At 41.5% G+C, this 21,999-nt stretch overlaps 1 protein-coding gene across 1 annotated transcript in view; it reads left to right on the forward strand.

The window, feature by feature from the left end:
• Window positions 1-21,999, forward strand: part of CCT5 (chaperonin containing TCP1 subunit 5) — a 145,781-nt gene that overhangs the window by 65,329 nt on the left and 58,453 nt on the right. Inside the window, exon 7 of the mRNA XM_033929813.1 lies at window positions 7,601-7,720. Coding sequence (XP_033785704.1) covers window positions 7,601-7,720 — 120 coding nt within the window. The remainder of the gene's footprint in view (window positions 1-7,600; window positions 7,721-21,999) is intronic.

The raw sequence follows: 21,999 nt of genomic DNA on the forward strand, positions 1-21,999 counted from the left end.
ATAAGTTAGAGTCTCTATGGGTCAAAATTCCGGGAACAAATGGACTGGAAACAAAAATCGGCATCTACTACTGACCCCCAGGGCAGTCCGAAGAAATTGATGGAGAAATGACGGACGAGATTAAACGCAACTGCAAGGGAGGCAATGCAGTTATCATGAGTGACTTCAACTATCTGGGGATAGAAAGGAATCTAGGCACCTCCGGCTGCGCTAGGGAGACCAAGTTCTTAGATGCTGTAGGCGATTGCTTCCTGGAACAACTTGTCAAGGAAAATACAAGAGGAAATGCAATTCTGCACTTAATTCTGAATGGATTGCAAGGACCGACACAAGGTGTAGAAGTAGAGGGGACGCTGGGAAGCAGCGATCACAATATGATTCGCTTCAACCTAGACGCAGGGAAGAAATATCAGTCCAGAACAACGGCCACGGCGCTGAAATTCCGAAAAGGAAATTATGAAGGGATGAGACCTCATGGTGGGGAAGAAGATTAAGAACAGGATAAACACTGTAAAAATGCTTGGTCCCTTTTTAAGGCACAGTCACCGAGGCGCAAAATCTACATATACCGCATACCAACAAAGGATTCAAGAGGAAAAAGAACAAAGAACCGGCGTGGCTCACTGTAGAGGTGAAGGAAACGATCAGAGACAAGAAAACTTAATTTAAGGAATGGAAAAGGACAAAAACTGAAATAAGCACAAACAACATCAACGCAGGGTGCCATAAGGTGGTAAAAGGGGCCAAAAGAGACTACGAGGAAAAAATAGCCAAGGAGGCGAAAAACTTCAAGCCATTCTTTCGATACATTAAGGGGAAGCGATCCGCAAAGAAGCGGTGGAGCTGTTGGATGACCATGGAATAAAGGGAGTGCTAAAGGAAGATAAAGAAATCACCGACAAACAACACATTTTTTGCATCTGTATTTACTGAAGAGGATATACGCAGCATACTGGAACCCATCAGGCTCTATGCTGGAAATGAAGACGGGTAACTGACAGGGCTGACGGTCAGTCTAGAAGAGGTATACAGGCATATTGATAGGCTAAAGAGTGATAAATCCCCGGGACCGGATGGCATCCATCCGAGGGTACCGTATTTTCACTCGTATACCGCACACTCGTGTAAAACGCGCACACGGGTATAGCGCGCGGGGAACACAAATTTATGTAAAGAAATTTTTATATACCGCGCACACCCGTATACCACGCATGCCGCCCCGACTCTCCCGTCGCCGCCCAACTCTCCTTTCACCCGCCCCGACTCTCCTCTCCCCCTTGAAGTCCTGTCCCCACCCTGAAAGCCTGATGCCCCCCCCCCCCCGACGTCCGATTCACCCCCCCCCCCCCCCCCGCAGGACCACTCGCACCCCCACCCCGAAGGACCGTTCGCACCCCCACCGCCTCCCCCTCCCCATCATAGAGAAGCTCCTACCGTTGTCCTGCTGCTTCCTCTGCCGGCGGTCCCGGCCCTTCTGTGAGCCCTGCGTCTGTTGCTTCCTCTTCCGGTGGTCCCGGCCCTTCTGTGAGCCCTGCGGCTGCCCTGCTTCCACTTCCGGCGGTCCCACCCTTTCTCTGACGTCAGATAGGAGCTTCTCCATGATGGGGTGGCGAGCGGTCCTTTGGGGTGCGAGTGCGAGCAGTCCTTCGGGGTGGGGGTGCGAGCGGTCCTGCGGGGTGAATCGGACGTAGGGGGGGGGAACTATGTAAAAAAAAAATTGTAAAGTGCGCATGGTTATGCACGGTTTGTAAAATCGTGTATAATGCGCGTGTTATATGCGTGAAAATACGGTAATCAAGGAACTAAAAGGGACTATAGCTGAACTGCTTCAACTAATGAGCCAACCTGTCAATAAAATCAGGAAAGATTTCAGAAGACTGGAAGATGGCGAATGTTTTACCGATCTTCAAAAAGGGTTCGAGGGGAGATCTGGGAAACTGCAGACCAGTGAGTCTAACCTCAGTAACGAGAAAGATGGTAGAGGTGCTGATAAAGGACCTCGCCATTGATCACCTTGACGGACATGGTCTGATGAGGACCAGCCAGCATGGCTTCAGCAAAGGCACATCTTGTCTGACGAACTTGCTGCACTTCTTCGAGGGAGTAAACAGGTAGATAGACAAGGGCGACCCGGTCGACATTGTTTATCTGGATTTTCAGAAGGCTTTCGACAAGGTTCCACATGAACGACTGCTTCGGAAAATTGCAAGCCATGGAATCAAGGGTGAAATACTCACGTAGATTAAAAACTGGCTGTAGCATAGGAAATGGGGAGTGGGGGTAAATGGACAATACTCAGACTGGAAGAGCGTCACCAGTGGAGTGCCGCAGGACTCGGTGCTTGGATCCATGCTCTTCAACATCTTTGTAAACAATCTAGACATTGGTACGACGAGTGAGGTGATTAAATTTGCGGACGATACGAAGTTATTCAGAGTAGTAAAGACAGGGGGATTGTGAAGATCTGCAACATGACATAATCAAGCTTGATAAATGGGCATCGACATGGCAAATGAGGTTCAACATAGATAAATATAAAGTGATGTATGTCGGTAACAAAAATCTTATGCACGAATACAGGATATCCGGGGCGGTACTTGGAGAGACCTCCCAAGAAAGAGACTTGGGAGTTCTGATCGACAAGTCGATGAAGCCGTCTGCACAATGCGCGGTGGCGGCAAAAAGGGTGAACAGAATGCTAGGAATGATTAAGAAGGGGATCACGAACAGATCGGAGAGGGTTATCATTCTGCTGTACCAAGCCATGGTGCGCCCTCAGCTGGAGTACTGCGTTCAGCACTGGTCGCCGTACAAGAAGAAGGACATGGTACTACTCGAAAGGGTCCAGAGAACAGCGACTAAAATGGTTAAGGGGCTGGAGAAGTATAGTGAGAGATTGGAGAAACTGGGCCTCTTCTCCCTTAAAAAGAGGAGAGTGAGAGGGGACAATCGAAACGTTCAATATACTGAAGGGGATAGACTTAGTAGATAAAGACAGACAATTCACCCTCTCCAAGGTAAGGAGAACGAAAGGGCACTCTAAAGTTGAAAGGAGGTAGATTCCGTATAAACGTAAGGCAATTCTTCTTCACCCAGAGAGTGGTGTAAAACTAACGCTCTTCCAGAGTCTGTTATAGGGGAAAACACCCTCCAGGGTTTCAAGACAAAGTTGGACAAGTTCCTGCTAAACTGGAACGTACGCAGGTGAGGCTGGATTCATTCAGAGCACTGATCTTTGACCTGAGGGCCACCGCATCAGTGGACTGCTGGGCAGGATGGACCACTGGTCTGGCCCAGCAGCAGCAAGTCTTATGTTCTTATGCTGAGTGGAATTTCTTTAGCACAAGCCATGGCACCTGCGATAGAATTGGAACTGCTAAAAGGTTAGTAGCACGTGCAGCTTACAACAGCCAAAAGTGACTTGTTTAAGATTTGTGACCAAAATTTAACAAATTCAAGTTTTTGTTTGTTTCAAAAGAAGAAATTGAGCCTGTTAGACTCAATCAAGAAAGATTTGGGATTACCTCTACAATTGCTGGAACTCATGAAAATCATCAGTTTATCCCTGATGGGATAAATAAGATACATGCGAGTTGTGTATCAAAAGATTGTTCATCATTCATTGTAACTATTGGTTCACTGGTTGACTCTCCAGTTAATGCATCTCTAAAGATAAAAAATCTCCAACCTGGGCAATAAATAGCATGTGTTTATTATAACAAATGGCGGGTTGGAAACATTTGCAAGACATCAGTTGAAGAGCATAATGCACTCATAAATTTCATGCATCCTCATGGACCAATTCACTCATTTCATTGGCCTCCTAGGAAGGACACTTGTTGGATTTCTGAAGCCTGCATTTTTGCAATTCTGCCTGCACCAAGCACAGTAACTGGTCAACAATACATATTTACAGAATCAACAATTCAATCTTTGAAGATAAATTTCATAACATTAGGCAATAAGTATGACTATGGCTTGGGAACCATAAAGAGACCCACTTAAGGCTTGGAAACATTGGCTAAGAAACCCACCTACCCGTGGCTGGACTTGCTTGGCTAGCGGGCGTGACCTCTTGCCTATGGGGTTGTCAGTTTGAATAAACTGGCAGTGGTTAAACCACCATGGACCAACGCAAGTTTTGACAACATTTTAATAACTATTAAATACATATATGGCATGCTTAACATAATTACTTTACTACTAATTAGAGAATGACACGGTGACAAAATTCATCACCGTTCCCGTCCCCGCGGGAAACCATCTTCATGTCATTCTTTAAGGAGAAAGGGAAGAATCAGAGTATAATTGGGCACAACCACTGACCTGCAAGCTTTGCTTTGAAGAATGCTGGTGTAGAAGGACTGAGGTTGAAATAGACACTAGAAAATGGCATGGGATTATTTCCCACGGTTATCCACGGGGACGGGAACGGTGATGAATTTTGTCACCGTGTCATTCTCTACTACTAATCAACATTCTTAGTACCTGGCAATTTTTAGCCCTGTGCCACAATTAAGTTTTAAAACAAACAATAAACAGTAAATTATGTGTGGTGTAAAGTTGTTACATAGTTCAACTAGAATATTTGAAGAACCCTCCGATGACAAATACAATTAATACTTTTAAATAGTTATGCTGCTGTGACTATCAGAATTCAATTGCAGATTTCTTCCCTATACAAAAAAACACCCTCCTGAAAATTTGATATCTGGTAGAGAAAAAGTTGCTCTATCAAATGCTTTTTGAGCCAATGTGATTGCTGGTGTCAAAACTGAAATACAGGGCTTCAAAAATGGGTAAAATTTGTTATTTTTGCTGCTCTGTTTGACTTGCAATATCTTTGCAAATAAATGAAAGCAGGCCTTGAAATTTTCATAGAAGAATAGTAATCAATAGTTGAGCAGGTGTACCAAGCAAGAGGTCACAACTTAAATTTGTTACAATCTACGGCACCCCAAAGATGAAGCCAAAAGTTAGCGAATTGAGTTTTTGCCAACTTTGGCATTGAGGCATTAGAAGAGAACTTAGATTAGACTTTGAAACTCTAAAAGCTTATTAAGTACAAAAAGTTGTACTTGTAGATTAAATTTCAGGCTGATGGCAGTTGCAATGTGTTAGTATTTTAAATATGTACCCGGAGCAGTGAAAGAGCAAGAGCAGTGCCATCCTGTATTCAGATAAGTTATCTATCTTTTCCTTGCAGGTGGCAGAGACAGTAAACTTGCTGTGATGGTCTCTATTATAACTGACTCCGTGACTTTTCACTAGAGTTTGATTATGGGTCTGAGCGTTCACTTAGAAATCTAGAGTCACATAAAAAGTATTTGGTTGTTTATTTATGTGGAAACAAGGTGATTATTTTTTGAATTGTTATATGGTTATCACCTTTGAAGAAACAAGGTCCCTTATATTTTATGAGCAATACTCTGAACAGGAGGTCCTTGAAGTTGCCCATTTCGTACAACACTCACAAAAAGTTTAGGGCCTCTACTTAGGCACCTCTTACTATATGAATTTCATGTTTTCGAGGTTGAAACTTTGCAGGACTTAGTCTTTCAAGCCAGAGCATGTATGTGCCAAGTTTCATTGAAATTGGAGATGGTAAGGTGGGGGTCATTCTGAAAATTTGTGCAGTTGGTGTGGGAATAACCCCTTTTGCACTCCAAACCACCCATCAGGCCTTCTCCAATTGGTTGGAATGTTAATGTGCTTTCCACTTTAAAGCCTCTCTTTGAACCACTTTCGTCTACATCTGTCAAGCTTCTGACTTGAAAGTAGTTTTTCTAGTCTGCATCGCATCTGCATGTCAAGTCAGTGAACTTCAAGCACTTGTCTCAGATCCACCTTATAAAACTTTTTATCATGACGGAGTGGTTCTTCACACTCGTCCAAGGTTCCTCCTGAAGTTGTCTCAGGATTTAATTTGAATCAATCCATAGTCCTTCCTGTCATCTTTCCAAGACCACATTCTCATCCTGGTGAGGCCACACTCCACATATTGGACTCTAAACATGCTCTTGCTTATTAGGACTGCACTAAACCTCTCAGAACTTCCACTCAACTGTTCCTATCCTTTGATCCAAACAGACTTGGAATTCCTGTCACTACGAGAACCATCTCAACATGGCTCGCAGGCTGTATCTCCTTTTGCTATGCTTGGGCTACACTGGCATGGGACAACCAGGTCACTGCACATAATGTACGAACAATGACCCTGGCAGCTAGAGAGTCCCACATGTTTGTTTGTTAAAATTTGATATACCGCCATAGCATCTAATTGTTCACAGCGGATTACAGTAAAATGTGAGAATATGCTGCCTGCTTGTCCTGGGATAAAGCACAGTTACTTACCTATAACAAGTGATATCCAAGGACAGTAGGCAGATATTCTCACAACCCTTCCACCTCCCTTAGTTGATTTCTTAGCTTTCTTACTGAACCGACAGTCCCGCAAGCCAGTGTTGGGTGGGAAGGCACTAGCGCATGCACAATATGGGCAGTCTCAAGACTTTCAAAATTTTTTAAAGTGATAGGCTATAACACTGTCCCTACGGAGCTTGTTGGATGACATCACCCACATGTGAGAATATCTGCCTGCTGTCCTCTGATAACAACTGAACCAAGACAAAACCAAATTCTTACTTCTAGAAAGAAACAAAACACCAACCATAACAAACCTAGACATAAACTCCATCAAATATCCTTTACAACCCAACCTAAAACTGCTGGGAGTAATGATAGACAAAGGCTGCACCATGCAACTTCAAATCAACAAAACAGTTAACAGAAGGCATTCGCAACCCTGCACAACTTAAGACAAGTCCGAAAATACTTCAACAACAAACAACTCAAACTCATAGTACAAGCGCGACTCCTGGACTACTGTAACATACTTTACTTGTCATGCCCTGCCAACATGCTAAAACAATTACAAACGGTCAAAAATACAGCCCTAAGACTAATACTCGCTGAAAAAATACAAACACATTACCTCAGCTTTCCAAGACTCACATTGGCTCCCAGTACAAGCATGCATGTAACACAAATTCTGCTGCACCCTATTCAAAGCCCTAAATGGAAATGGACAAAATTATCTGAACAAACGCCTAATCTGGAAAAACACGTCCAGACCAAGGAGAACTCGAGCATACTTTACCCACCCCCAATCAAAGGCATGCAAAGCAAAAAAATATATGAAAGTCTACTAGCGACCAGAGCAGCAAAAATAGACCACCATCTCTCAAATCTGCTGACCATGATGCCCAACTACAAAACATTCAGCAAAGAACTGAAAATCATACTATTCAAGAAATTTGTCAAATGATCTAACCAAACCGTATCGACCATTCCCAGATCCCGACGCAAACTATGGCTATCATCCTTGTAATCTCCCTGGGAATGTCCAGGCTAATTTCTTGTTGTAAACTGCCTAGAACTGAAAGATATTGGCGGGATAGAAAACGTCAATGTAATGTAACTGCTTTCTTGCGTAAGAATGATTGTTGGGGTATGGCAAGTACTTTTGTAAAATGGGGTAGTAGTGGTTTACATTGAGTCATTGAATTCTAATATTTAGCCAACATAAAATATCTTTCAGATTAAAAACACTGGAGCCAACCTAGCCATTTGCCAGTGGGGTTTTGATGATGAAGCTAATCATTTATTGCTTCAGAATGAGCTGCCTGCTGTTCGTTGGGTTGGAGGACCGGAAATTGAGGTAAGACTATTTTTTTGTTTGTTTGTTTTTTTAATTGGCAGATAGATGTGTTTCATATTGCTTTTTCTTGCTTAACATTTTTTTCTTTAGGTCCTTTTAGGTTTCCTTAAAGACTAATAGGCTGTAAGTTTTTACTAAAAATGTTTAGCATAATGCCTGCATGGGAATTATCATAGCAACAACTCTGTATATTGAGGGGGATGGTCAATAAATTTAATGTTTTATAGCATGAAACCCAATAAAATTTTTCTTCTTTGACTTCTTTCTTTATTAATTTACTAGTGTTTAAGCCTGTTACATTAATGGGTTCTAGAATAGATGTGTAGGCCACAAAATCTGAAAACTTACTGTGTGAGCTTTAATATCCTTTGTACGGTTGATTTCCAGGCTTTAAACAGTTTTCTGAATTTTTTTTTTTTAATTTTAATTTTTTCTTATTTTTTGTTGGATGCTGCAGGCCTCAAAAATTGTTTGCTTTTTCCAGCAGACCCTTGTACCACTCACACCCCAATCAAGTTGCTTCTGCCAGAGGGGCATAGAGCTGTAATTAAAAATTCAAAAATGCCTCACAAATCTCCTGATCTTGTGTGATCCTTCTCTCCCGCACCAATCTCAATGGCACTATCTTCTTCCAAACTTCTCCCCCTCCCCAACTAACTCCTTGCCCCCTACCAAGTATACCCTTCCACCCAAAGCAAAGCACCCTGGCCCCCTTCTCTCTCTCGCTCTGTGTGTGTGTCTCTCTCTCTCTCTCTCTCTCTCTCCTTGGTCTCTGTGTGTCTCTCTCTCTGTGTCTCTCTCTCTGTGTCTCTCTCTCCTTGGCCTCTGTGTGTCTCTCTGTGTGTGTCTCTCTCTCTTTGGCCTCTGTCTGTCTGTCTCTCTCTCTCTCTCTTTCTGTGTGTCTCTATGTCTCTCTATATGTCTGTCTGTCTCTCTCTCTCTTTCTGTGTGTCTCTCTATATGTCTGTGTGTCTCTCTTTCTATGTCTCTCTATATGTCTGTCTGTCTCTCTCTCTCTTTCTGTGTGTCTCTCTTTCTATGTCTCTCTATATGTCTGTCTCTGTGTGTGTGTCTCTCTCTCTCTCTCTCTCTCTCTCTCTCTCTCTCTCTCTGTGTCTCTCTGTCTGTGTGTGTCTCTCTCCTTGGCCTCTGTGTGTGTCTCTCTCCTTGGCCTCTGTGTGTGTGTCTCTCTCTTTCTCTGTCCCTCCCCATCCCCCCCCTCTCTCTCTCTCTCTCTCTCTCCCTCCCTTGGCCTCTGTGTGTGTGTGTGTGTCTGTCTCTCTCTCTCCTTTTCCTCTGTGTGTGTGTGTCTCTCTCTCCTTGGCCTCTGTGTGTGTGTGTGTCTCTCTCCTTGGCCTCTCTCTCTCTCCTTGGCCTCTGTGTGTGTGTGTCTCTCTCCTTGGCCTCTCTCTCTCTCTCTCTCTCTCTCTCTCTCTCTCTCTCTGTGTCTCTCTCTCCTTGGCCTCTGTGTGTGTATCTCTCTCTCCTTGGCCTCTGTCTGTCTCGTGCGCTGAGACGCTTCAGCTCCAGGCCCCTTCTCGCACCTACCTTGTAAAAATGAAGCAGCTTTGGCAGGGTCCGATGCAGGCTCATTCTATCGATAGGGAAATATCTGCACACAAATCCCCCCAGGCTCCTTAGCTGGAGGAAACTGTAGCACGCACATCAAACCGCCACAGGCTCCACCGCTGCATGCGTCACAAACCTCTACTGCACATGTGTGGCACGGAGGCAGGGATCAGGGAGTTTGAACTGCGCATGCGCACTAAGGGTTTTATTATGATAGATAGTAATAAAGTGGGAAGAGCTTTTGGGCATGTTAAAACTTTGTTTTATTACAGAGGAAAAAATTGTACAAGATCTTAAATTTGTCTGACATGCAGAGCAACAGAGTCACACATCCATTTTGTTCCAGAGCTTTGAAAAAAACATTTTTTAAGACAGGCCTGCTTATGGTACAGGGCCCAACTCTTCTAGAGCACATATTTGTGTTGAATTATTTTTCTTTGTATTCTGTTGACAAAATAAAGCAGGTGACTTCTACAAAATCTAGTTTGGAGTCAGCGTCTCCAGATGGGTTAACTTTGCCCGTACTGTGCATTCTCCTCTTGCTGTCTGCAGAGAAATGTATTCAAAGCAGCCGTTATGTTTTGACCAATTTTTGAGTCCAGCATACATTAGCAAAAACGTATGTGACCTTTTTGGATTAGTAACAAAAGAGCTACTGCAAATGAGAGTAATTTGAATCACAGAATTTGCTTGGAGAGGACATTTTATACAGACTCCTGTGTGAAGATGTGTCACTGGCTTATTGTAGCATTGGTAAGTTCTTCCCATACAGTCACTATCTTTGCAACGTTCTGTTTCTACCAGTTTCATCAGTAAGTCATTTTGTACTGTAATGTTTGTGTCTTCCTCAGTAAACACCACTTTCAGTTAGCGTACACAATGACATCACACTATTTCTTTAGTGTCCCTCCAAACCAGCACAGAAACAGATGAGTTTACGCTCCTCTGCCAGCAGGTGGAGACTGAGACACTAACTTTTAGCTACAGCACAAGTAGACTGTGCAGTCCCTATTACAATCAGTGTTTTCTCAGTCTCCAGCAGGTGAAGTGGTAAGATTATGCAGTCTGTGCTGAGGTTGGTTTTGGACCTGATTTAGGGAATCTTTCTTCTCCATTTTGCTGTCTGGACAGAGCTTTGGGGGACCCGCTCGGGGGGTCCTACCGACACTGGGGTGCTACACTTGGAAGAGTCGATGCCCTCTCCCCATTACCCCTACTGCCCCAGGTTTTCTGAATTTAGAGGAGCCTCAACTGACCACCTGACCACAGACTGTAGTTTATAGTGCCTGTGGGGTCTGCTGTCTTGAGAGAGCTAATTAGCTATGAGAAGTTTATGCTTTTATTTCTTGTGTCTGTTTTTTTTAAAAGTGGTCCTGAGACCACTATTATTGTGCAGCGTTGTACGTGGGTTTTCAAAAAAGCAGTACGAGGGTTATTCCATGTCAAGTGATCAAGGGCTCCCTGCATGACCATCATGGATTTTGATAAAACTTTATGCACAAAGTCCCACATGTATCAAACGAACTTTGGTAAAGTTTTAGTTTCGCTTGTGGAATATTCGTGGAGATATAGCCATTTGTTTGCCCCCATACTGCAATGACATACAGTTCGACAGTGACATTCTGACAACTTTGAGACACAATATCTCACGAGCTATGTTTCCAAAAAAACTGAAACTTAGCTACCCTGCACAACTTTTGGAGCTCTATTCAGTGCTACCAATAATAATTTTTGTCGAGCACTGAGTGAATGGCTGAATTACAGTAAACTTGGCCGAAAAAATTAGTGTTCCAAAAAAAGTCAAAGTTTGACATTACTTAGCTCCCACAATAATTGAGTAATAAATGTGAAATTTGGCGCATAATGTCTCAGTACAACGTTGTTTTCAAAAGTACAATTTCAACCTCCAAGCTCTTTCCATTAATTTACAAATTAAGTGTAAAGTTGCTAATTTGTGTAAAAAGGCCAAAAATAGGGTATTTTCAGCCTGCTTTTATGGAAAAATACCTTTCAGAAACTCTTTCAAATCAGTCTCATTAGAAAGAGCATATTTCAAACCCCCTAGAAAAGTGGGCTTCATTTTTCAACGCAGGTTAACAATGCCCGAAAAAGGGGGACAAAGTTGGGAGATGTCACCATGGCAACGGCCTACGTTTCAACTTACAATTATGTCACTTTTCACACTGTTTTTCCCTGTTTATTTTTACTCAAGCTTTGGGTACAATTATAGTGTTCTTAATTAATGATTATTCCTAACTAGAAATTGAGGTGATAATTTTGTTGCATGCAGATCACAAATTACAACTTGTTTTCTTTATCAGATCCACATTATTATTAATTCAGTTTAAAATGGATGCCAACGAATCGACTAATAATAATCCTTTTCTGCCAGACTGTGCCATTGGGCAAAAATTGTTGTCAAAGTGTCATGACGGCACATTTTATTCTAAAAAAGGTGGGCTCATTTTTTTTACATAATTTGTCAACCGATGAAAAGTTGCTTATCACTCGGCGCTCTGAAGTTGAACTGATGGATAAAGACCAAATCTGCCTCCACCACAAAGCAAAGTATCTCGACAAATACAAATTAAAGCAAACATCGTGTTGTAATCCATTTGAAAAGAAAAATCACATTGTTCAAAGTGGATTGTTAAAAGTCGATCTTGCCATGTCTAATGATTTTAGAAAAGTGGCAAAAATAAATATCAAGCCAGGTCAGAAACTTTGCAGTAGGTGCAAAGCCCAATACGTTTCAATGAGTGAAGCTATTGCAGCATCTTCATCTTCAGACAATTTTGATATCAGCATCTCCGATGCAGTTGATCAAAGCTTGACTGCTTTAGGAACCTCTCCATTGAAAATTCGAAGGTTAGCTAGTAGAGATAAAGCTGGCTATGTGATAAGAAAAATTGAACGTGTGCAGAATGTGATAGCCAAGAAGATTACATCTGCTGCTGGAGTTTCAGCTGAAGAAGTTGGGCCGTCTCGTCAGTCTGTAGAATGCAAGTTATGTGAAGATTACACTGACCTCATTGAAGAAATGAAAATTGCAATATCCAACAGGTCAATGAAAGTTCAATTATTGACGATGGCCCCAAAAAGTTGGTCAATAAAGGAAACAGCAATGAAGTTTGGCGTTTCAGAGCGCATGGTCAGAACAGCCCAAAAAGTAAAGAAAGAGAAAGGCATTTGTTCTATACCTGATGCAAAAATTGGCAAGTCCCTTCCAAAAGAAATTGCAAATAGAGTTCAAGATTTTTACGAAGATGATGAATTCAGCAGAATATGTCCTGGCAAAAAAGATTGCATTTCAGTCCGCCTCAATGGTTTAAAAGTACAAAAGCAAAAGCGGCTGCTGTTGTGTAATTTAAAAGAGCTGTACGTGGCGTACTGTAACAAATACGGAACTGAAATTGGTTTTTCCAAATTATGTGAGCTCAGGCCGAAGTGGTGTGTAACCGTTGGTACATCAGGTGCACACTCCGTGTGTGTCTGCACGATACATCAAAATGTAAAGCTCATGCTACAAGGCGCCAATGTCAAAGAGAACTACAAAGTTCTTATGGAAAAAAACTGTGTGCGACCTAAATGTCAAGGACTGTATGCTACAACGATGTCAAAACTGCCCTGGTGAAGAAGCACTAACGGCATACCTGGAAGAAATATTCAAGGATTTAGATCCAGAAGAATCAATAGAATTTAAGCAATGGGTTCACGCTGACCGTGAAACATTAGAAACAAGCGTACTAACCATGGACAACTTTATTGAAAGACTTGCAAGCAAGATTTGGAAGTTGACAAGCCACCATTTCATTTCAAAACATCAAAGTGAATATTTGAAGATGTTGAAGACAGGCTTAAAAGAAACGGAAATGATCGTTTTGATGGATTTCGCTGAAAATTACTCATTTGTTGTACAGGATGCCGCCCAAGGCTTTCACTGGGAAAATTCACAAGCTACGGTACATCCTTTTGTTGCATATTACCTCAATGAAGTGGGCACATTGCAAGTTGTAAACTATTGCATTATTTCTGATCATATGCAACATGATACGATATCTGTACACGTGTTTATTCAAAAGTTGATCGAATTTTTGGTAACTCAAACAAACATTACCAAAATATACTACTTCAGTGACGGCTCAGTTGCACAATATAAAAACTACAAGAACTTTGTGAATTTGTGCAATCACAGAAATGATTTCAACATTGAGGCTGAATGGAATTTTTTTGGAACTAGCCACGGAAAATCACCCTGCGATGGAGTTGGTGGAACAACTAAACGACTGGCTGCCCGGGCTAGCCTCCAAAGACCATCAACGGATTAAATATTGATGCCAAAGGATCTATTTAACTTTTGTGACCAAAATATACACGGAGTTAAATACATTTATGTTCCAAAAGAAGAAATTGAAGAAAGCAAAAAGTTTCAAGAAGAAAGATGGCATGAAAGCAGCACAGTAGCCGGTACCAGAGAGCACCACCAATTTGTACCAGTCGACTCAAACTCGGTTCGTGTCAGCAAAGTTTCAAATGACACAATAAAATTTTGTTGCCAAAATTTCTGATACTGCTATTCCAAATTTGAAAGTGTCCAAAATCTTTCCTGGTTGCTACGTTGCCTGTACTTACGATAATTAATGGTGGATAGGCAACGTTGTTGAAGTCTCAATTGAACAAAATGATGCATTGATAAAATTTATGCATCCTCACAGTCCAGCTCATTCGTTTTATTGGCCAGAAAGGCAAGACGTTTGTTGGGTTCCAGAGCAACACCTCATCTGCATGCTTTGTGCCCCTTCAGTTACATCATCCGGCCGCCAATATCAATTTCCAGAAACTGCATTGAAGAAAGTGGCTCAAAAATTTAACAGAATGTTATAAAGATTGCTGGCAATTAAAATCAAAGTGGACTTCACTTCGGCTTGGGAACCATATAAGATACCCAATTTAGGCTTGGGAACCTAGGATAAGACACCCTAATCATTGGCTTTGGAACCAGAAAGATACCAACAAAAGGCTTTGGAACCTTGACAAAGAAACCAAATGCGAGGCTTGGGAACCTGGACGAAGTGGCCCACCCGTGACTGGTATTGCACAGCTATCGGGCGTGACCCCTATGGCGATGGGGTTGCCAGTTCAAACTCTTGAACTGGTAGTGACAATGTCACCATGGACCAACGCAATAGAGGAGTAGTAATACTACGTCAATACAAAACTGTAACTTTAAAAATGACAGAACTATGTTGAAATAGAGGTTGTTGCCGTGGCAACGTCTCCCAACTTTGTCCCCCTTTTTCAGCCATTGTTAACCTGCGTTGAAAAATGAAGTCCACTTTTCTAGGGGGTTTGAAATATGCTCTTTCTAATGAGACTGATTTGAAAGAGTTTCTAAAAGGTATTTTTCTGTAAAAGCAGGCTGAAAATACCCTATTTTTGGCCTTTTTACACAAATTAGCAACTTTACACTTAATTTGTAAACTAATGGAAAGAGTTTGGAGGTTGAAATTGTACTTTTGAAAACAACGTTGTACTGAGACATGCGCCAAATTCGCATTTATTACTCAATTATTGTGGGAGCTAAGTAATGTCAAACTTTGACTTTTTTTGGAGCACTAATTTTTTCGGCCAAGTTTACTGTAATTCAGGCATTCAATCAGTGCTCGGCAAAAATTGTTATTGGTAGCAATGAACAGAGCTCAAAGTTGTGCAGGGTAGCTAAGTTTCAGTTTTTTTGGAAACATAGCTCGGGAGATATTGTGTCTCAAAGTTGTCAGAATGTCATTGTCGTACTGTATTTCATTGTGGTATGGGGTCAAACAAATGGCTATATCTCCACAAATATTCCACAGGCGAAACTAAAACTTTACCAAAGTTCGTTTGAGACATGGTGGACTCTGCATATGAAGTTTCATCAAAATCCGTGATGGTCATGCAGGGCACTTTCCAAGAATCTGATCACTTGACATGGAATGACCCACAAGTGAGTTTTATGTGTGCGCTGAGCGATAGATGCGGCTGGTGGGTGCACAAAATGTTCCAGCTGCCTTGAAGAGGGACTAGGCTTTGTGTGTCCGGCGGCTCCCCTTTGCTTGTCGGTGGTAGTTATGTCCAGGCCTCTACTGCCACCCACACTGGGGTTTCCTCATCTGCTGGCGGTCTGGCAGATTCGGGGTTGCGGACCAAAGGGAGGCTGGGGATTCCCTTATTGCTGGGGCTGCAATTGATGTTTCTGTAGCCGCGGGGTTGAGCTTGGCTTCAATGCCGCATATTGCTTCAGTTGACAGTTTAGCCAAGGCCCTTTCCTCGCTTTTGGCAGGCAGCACATCCATTTTCCCCACTGCTTCAGATGACCTTCCTCCTGTCTTAGACAGCTCCTGCTATGATGTCTGAATTGCCACTGGGGTTGTTGAGCCCTGATTTTATGCTAGCCATGTTCAAGGCTTATTTACAGGCGGCTGGGGGTCCTGCTTCTGTTCCGGGGGTCTTCCAGATGATGACTTGGATCTTAGGGAGGATTTTTCAGATCCATTAGGGGGTCTGATGCATTGGATGGAGATTTTTCTAAGACGCCCGTTAGTGAGGATGTGTATGTTCGCATTTTTCATCGGAAAGAGTTGCAGGAGCTCATTCTTCATATGTCTTCAGTTTTACACTTTGAAGAGGAAGCTAAGGACCCCCTCATGTGGTGGACCCTCTTCTTAAGAGGGATCCGGTCAGCATCCCGCTCTTTCCCTATGTATCAGGATAGTTGGGATGTAGTGCACGCTCAGTAGAAAGTACTGGATGTGCCTTTTCGATTGACACAGTCCATGGCCAGACTCTACCCCATTCCAAATGGGGATAGAGAAACCTTTTAAGTCTCCTGTAGTGGTCTCAGCTATTGTACACAGACATACCCTGCCAGTGGAAGGCAGTTCGGCCTTGAGAGATCCTCAGGACCGTAAGATTGAAGCTCTACTTAAACACAGTTTTGATGTCCAGGTGGTGGTCTGGTGGCCCAGGCTCGTTTCCGGTGGTCTACAAGAGTTCTTGACCGCGAAGCGGCTGACTGGTCCTTAATGAATCAGAAAGTTGCTAAGATTGAGCTGGGAGATTTTTTTCTGTCTGATGCCATATGTGATCTGTTGTGTTCCTCAGTCAAGTCCATGGCTCCTCTAGGTGTGATGACCCGCCGTAACCTGTGGCTTCGAGGTTAGTCGGAGGATGCAGTTCTAAGGCTAAACTCAGTAAGTTTCCCTTTCAGGGCTCCTTTTTCTTTGGGGAGGAGTTGAATAAGCTGGTTCAGACCTTGAGTTGTCTCTAAGGTGCCTCAGTAAAAAAAACAGAGGACAGACCTCACCAATTTTCGTGAGGTGGTTCTGCCTGGGGAAATTTGAGTGGATTTGATAGGTACCGCCCTGGCCAGGGTCCGACATCTTTTCCTTCCAGAGGACGTTTCTTCCAATGCATGCATTGTGGGTCCTTCCCAAGGTTCCAGTCAGAGCCCGGTTGCGGAAGTTTTACCGTAAATAGGCCGAGATCACAATCGATCAGTGGGTCCTGGAGGTGATTCGGGATGGTTATACTCTGGAGTTTTCACGACCTTTACCAGATCATTTCCTTTCCTCTCCTTATCAGGCAACTTGAAAGAGGAGGGCTTTTCGGCAGGTTGTTGGACTTGAAAGCAGTAGTGCCCATTTTGGATCTCAAAGGTATAAACAGAGCGCTTCGGGGTCTATCTTAAGTGTGGCTGTTCACCCTGGGGAATTTCTACCTGTTCCCGTTCGGGCCTCCCATCAACGATTCATTCACTTTGTAATTTTGGTAGAGCATTATCTTTATTTATTTATGAATTTTCAAATTACATACCAAGTATACACTTGTGCAGAAAGTTGGTTAGACAAGATAATACTTTCTTTAAAAGTATAAATCATATTATACCTTAACACCACCAAAAACAGAAGAAATAATTTTTTTTTTACTAACTCAACTCAAGTCCTGTATATTGAATCCAAGATTTCACATAAACGAGATAGAAAAGAAATATAAATCTATATATTAAGGATATGCTATTCATAGAACTGAGGTAGGAGTAACATTTAAACTATGGAGCACTTGATTTATCCCCATCCAGTTGGAACAATGCCAAAAATGAAATGACCCCTGGTCTCAAAAGGAGAAATTTTTGATGACGCTTTTGAGTTTTTCTTGAACGATCAGGGAACATAAAGAATGATAAAGAAGGGAATTGCGAGTAAATCAGAGAAATTTATAATATCGCTCTACAGAGCCATGGTCAGACCGCACCTGGAATACTGTGTCCAGCATTGGTCTCCATACCTAAAGAAAGATATAAAACTGCTAGAGAGGGTGCAGAGACGAGCAACAAAGCTAGTGAAAGGTATGGAGAAACCTGGACTACGAGGAACGACTTAGGAGACTGGGGTTGTTCTCCCTTGAGAAGAGGAGACTACGAGGGGATCTGATCGAGACTTTCAAAATACTGAAAGGATTCGACAAAATGGAGCAGGGAAAGCAGTTATTTACAATGTCCAATGTGACACGGACAAGAGGACATAGACTGAAGCTGAGGGGGGACAGGTCCAGGATGAATATCAGGAAGTTCTGTTTCACGCAGCGAGTGGTAGACACCTGGAATGCTCTCCCAGAGGAAGTAATTGCAAAATCCACCGTTCTAGGATTTAAGGGTAAACTAGATGCACATCTCCTTAAGAGTGGCATAGAGTGATACGGATAAGGATAAATTAGATGCACATCTCCCTTGAGAAGCATACAGTGATATGGGGACTAAAACTATGCCAGGGTATACCTGGCGGGGCCTCTGCGTGTGCAGATCACCGGACTTGATGGACCCAGGGTCTGATCCGGAGATGGCAATTCTTATGTTCTTTAACATTTGAATTTACACGCTTCTTCTCCAAGAGTGTTCACAAAGTGCCTGGTAGTGATCGCAGTTGCTCTAAGGTCTCACGGGACAATTGGTTGATTAAAGCTCCATCACCTCAAACAGTGCATTTAGCAGCATAGGTGACAATAGCTTTCCTTCTTCTAGGGTTCGAAGTTAACTTTCCAAAATCTCAACTTCAGCCCTCTCAGATATTGGATTCCAAAGGATCCTACTAAACACTACTCTTCTGTGGGCATTCCTTCCTCAGCAAAAACAAAACACCTAGCTTCATCTTTGTAACTGGGTGTCCACTCTACAAAGCATCTCAGTGAGACAAATGATGCACATCATGGGTCACATGGCATCAACTGTTCATGGGACTCCCTTCGCTTGACTTCAGCTAAGGACAGCTCAGTAGACCTTGGCATCACAAGGGTCTCAGACCAGGGATCCCTTGTCCCAACAGGTCAAAGTCACCTCGCCTCTTCATCAGTCTCTCCGCTGGTAGTTGAAGTCAGCAAATCTTTCCAAAGGTTTGCTATTTCACATTCCACCACATCAGAAGGATCTCAGGACGGACGCATCCATGTGGTGGTCTCCTCGAGAACAGACATTCCACATCAACCTGTTAGAGCTGAGGGTGATTCACAATACTCTAAAAACATTTCAAGATTCTTTATAACCAAGTCTTCCTTGTTCAAATGGACAATCAAGTAGCGTTTAAAAAGGAGAGTTTTAAAGCTGCTCTAAGATGGGGATGAAAGCTGACAAAGGAGTAGATGGTTCGGTGTGGAGTATCCTTGAAGGATATATCAGAATATTTAGCGAGTCCCAATAAAGGTTTCAAAAATGGTGAAAGAAAGCCAAGAGTGCTTAAGAGGAAAGCAGTGTAAAGATGTAAAATTATCCCTATCATCATCTCAGCAGCCTGTAGATATAAGGAAAAACCACAATTTGAAGTGTCTTTATACAAATGCTAGAAGCCTAAAAATAAATTAGGAGAGTTAGAGTATACTGTATAGCACTGAATGATGTGGTAGATATAATAGGCATCTCAGAGACCTAGTGGAGGTAGGACAATCAATTGGACACCTGTCCAAATTATATCACAAGGATAGAGTAGATCAAATTGGAGGGGGGTAGGGGTTGCACTATATGTTAAAGAGGGAATTTAATCAAACAAAATAGACATTCTGCACTACACAGATATTAGTGTGGAATCCATATGGATAGAAATTCCATGTGTGAAGGAAAGGAATATAAAAGTACTACCATCTCCCAGGACAGAATGAGCAGATAAATGAAGAAATGTTTTCAGAGATTAGGAAAGCTGACAAATTAGGCAACAATATGATTTCAACTACTATTTTAGCAGAAAAGCATAAAATATAACATAAATGAAAAAAGAAAATTATGCTAGACGCTGAAATTGGGCAGCACTCTAGTATATAGAAAAACCAGGAATTAGACTGAAGAATAGCCCACCGATATGCTGAAAACTGAGGAGCACTGGCTTGGAAACAATTTAGTGGAGAAAAAGACCTCAGTTACAGCTTCATGGGTTTTATTAAAAAACACACAAAAAAAAACCTACTGAAACAGTGGTTCCACTCGAAATATAAATTTTCAAGGTTGTAAATGGCTAACGTTCTCGGTCTCTACAGCTTGAAGATTAGAATAACAAGTAGCTGTCTATTCATCAACAGCACTGTATCAAACATAAAAAGTACTTAGCTTTTACTCCCAGGTTATAGCGATATCCAGTTAACTGTCCCTGGTCATACTCCCATTCTCTTATAAAAGCTCAACAGGGAATCACCATTTTACTGGTCAAGGCTGCGTCAGGGGCTTATTAACAAAATCATACAGCGCTACTGCAAGCTTCCAATACTTTTCAGGAGCAGTTTCAAAATGGCTTCTTGGCTTGCTTATGGAACTGAAGAATCGCGAGCTGATGTCAGGCAGGAAGGCACTTGCGCAATGCAGGCAGTTTTGAAGCTTCGCAAAGTTTTATAAAAAAGTACCAATACGCTTTTAGCAATGTCTGTACTGGGCTCCGTGGATGACATCACCCACATGTGAGAATATCTCCCTGCTGTCTCTGGATAACACCTGTACAGTAAGTAACTGTGCTTTCTGCACCCTAGATAGGTCCTGTGAATTGTTAGCAACAGATGTTTTTGTTTTTTTTTTAAAGTTCTTTATTCATTTTAAATTTCTTACATCAAGTGATAAATATATAATACATATAATTTTCAATATACACTTGAATATCCATCAATATATATTTTAATACAAACATATATAAAGACCCCTTTTGCAATAAATTATAAATCATCTGTTATTATAATATTGTACCCACCCTAACCCCTATTATATGATCTATCCTTGTGCTATGATATCTGATCTTTAGAAAAAAGAGCCAATGGTCCCCAGATTTTATTAAATTTTTTAATATAACCATGTTGTAACGCTATTGCTTTTTCCATCTTATATATATGGCAAATAGAATTCCACCAAAAAGTGAAATTTAATTTTGTATGATCTTTCCAGTTTTGAGTAATTTGTTGTATGGCGACCCCTGTTAATATCAATAAAAGTTTATTATTGTTTGCTGATATTGGACTCTGTGTTCTCATTGCTGTTCCAAATAAAATTGTGTCATATGTAAGTCCAACATGATTTTCTAATAATATATTAATTTGGGGCCAAATTGTTTTCCAAAAGGCATTTATACAGGGACAAAAATAGATTAAATGATCTAATGTCCCAATTTCTACCTTACAATGCCAGCATCTATTAGATTTAGAACTATCTATTTTTTGTAACCGAGTAGGGGTCCATAAAACTCTATGTAATAAAAATAACCATGTTTGACTCATAGATGCTGACATTGTAGTATGTATTCTCCAGGACCAAAATTTTTGCCATTGAGTTGCAGAAATTGTCTGTCCTATCTCAATACTCCAAATGTCCCTAAGTCCTGTTCTTTTTTTTTTATTTAAAAATCCAAATAATAATTTATACCATTTTGCGGCTTGGTGTCCCAAAAAATCTGCCTGAAAGCAAAGGATTTGCAAACTATATTGAGTATTAAGATTCTTCCATTCAGGGAACCCTTCCTGGATGGCTTGCTTCAATTGCATCCATTTAAAATATTGTGTTATGTTCAATCCAAATTTCTGTTGCAATTGTGAAAAACTAAGCATGGATCCATTTACTATAACATCATTTAAAGACCGTATACCTGCAATTATCCATTGCTTCCATATTATTTTGAATCCACCAATTTTGATCCTGGAGTTTACCCAAATGGATTGATTTAACGATTTAGTTATTGGATCTGTTGTAATATTACTAATAAATCTTAATGTTTTCCATGTATCTAATAAAATTCTGTGATCTTTATATCTCTTGGGCATTGTTATACTTATAAGATGTTCCGGATATAATGGAAACAGGAGTCGCCATTCTAAATATAACCAGTCTGGTACATTCTCCATGAGGTCTGGGAGGATCCAATACATACCCTGTCTTAAAATATAGGCTTGATGATACCTATAAAAATTTGGAAAATTTACCCCTCCCTCTCTAATTGTTTTTTGTAATGTTGCTAAAGTGATTCTTGGCCTTTTCCCAAACCAAACAAATTTTGTAAGTATTCTATTTAATTTTTTATAAAATGACCCCTGAAAAAATATCGGAATCATACTCATTTGATAACAAACCACAGGTAAGATCATCATTTTTATTGTTTGAACTCTTCCCCACCATGAAAGATGTAAAGGATTCCATTGCTCGCACATTTCTGTTATTTTTT

Source organism: Geotrypetes seraphini, chromosome 2 (genome assembly GCF_902459505.1).
Source record: "Geotrypetes seraphini chromosome 2, aGeoSer1.1, whole genome shotgun sequence".
In the NCBI taxonomy this organism is placed as follows: Eukaryota; Metazoa; Chordata; class Amphibia; order Gymnophiona; family Dermophiidae; genus Geotrypetes; species Geotrypetes seraphini.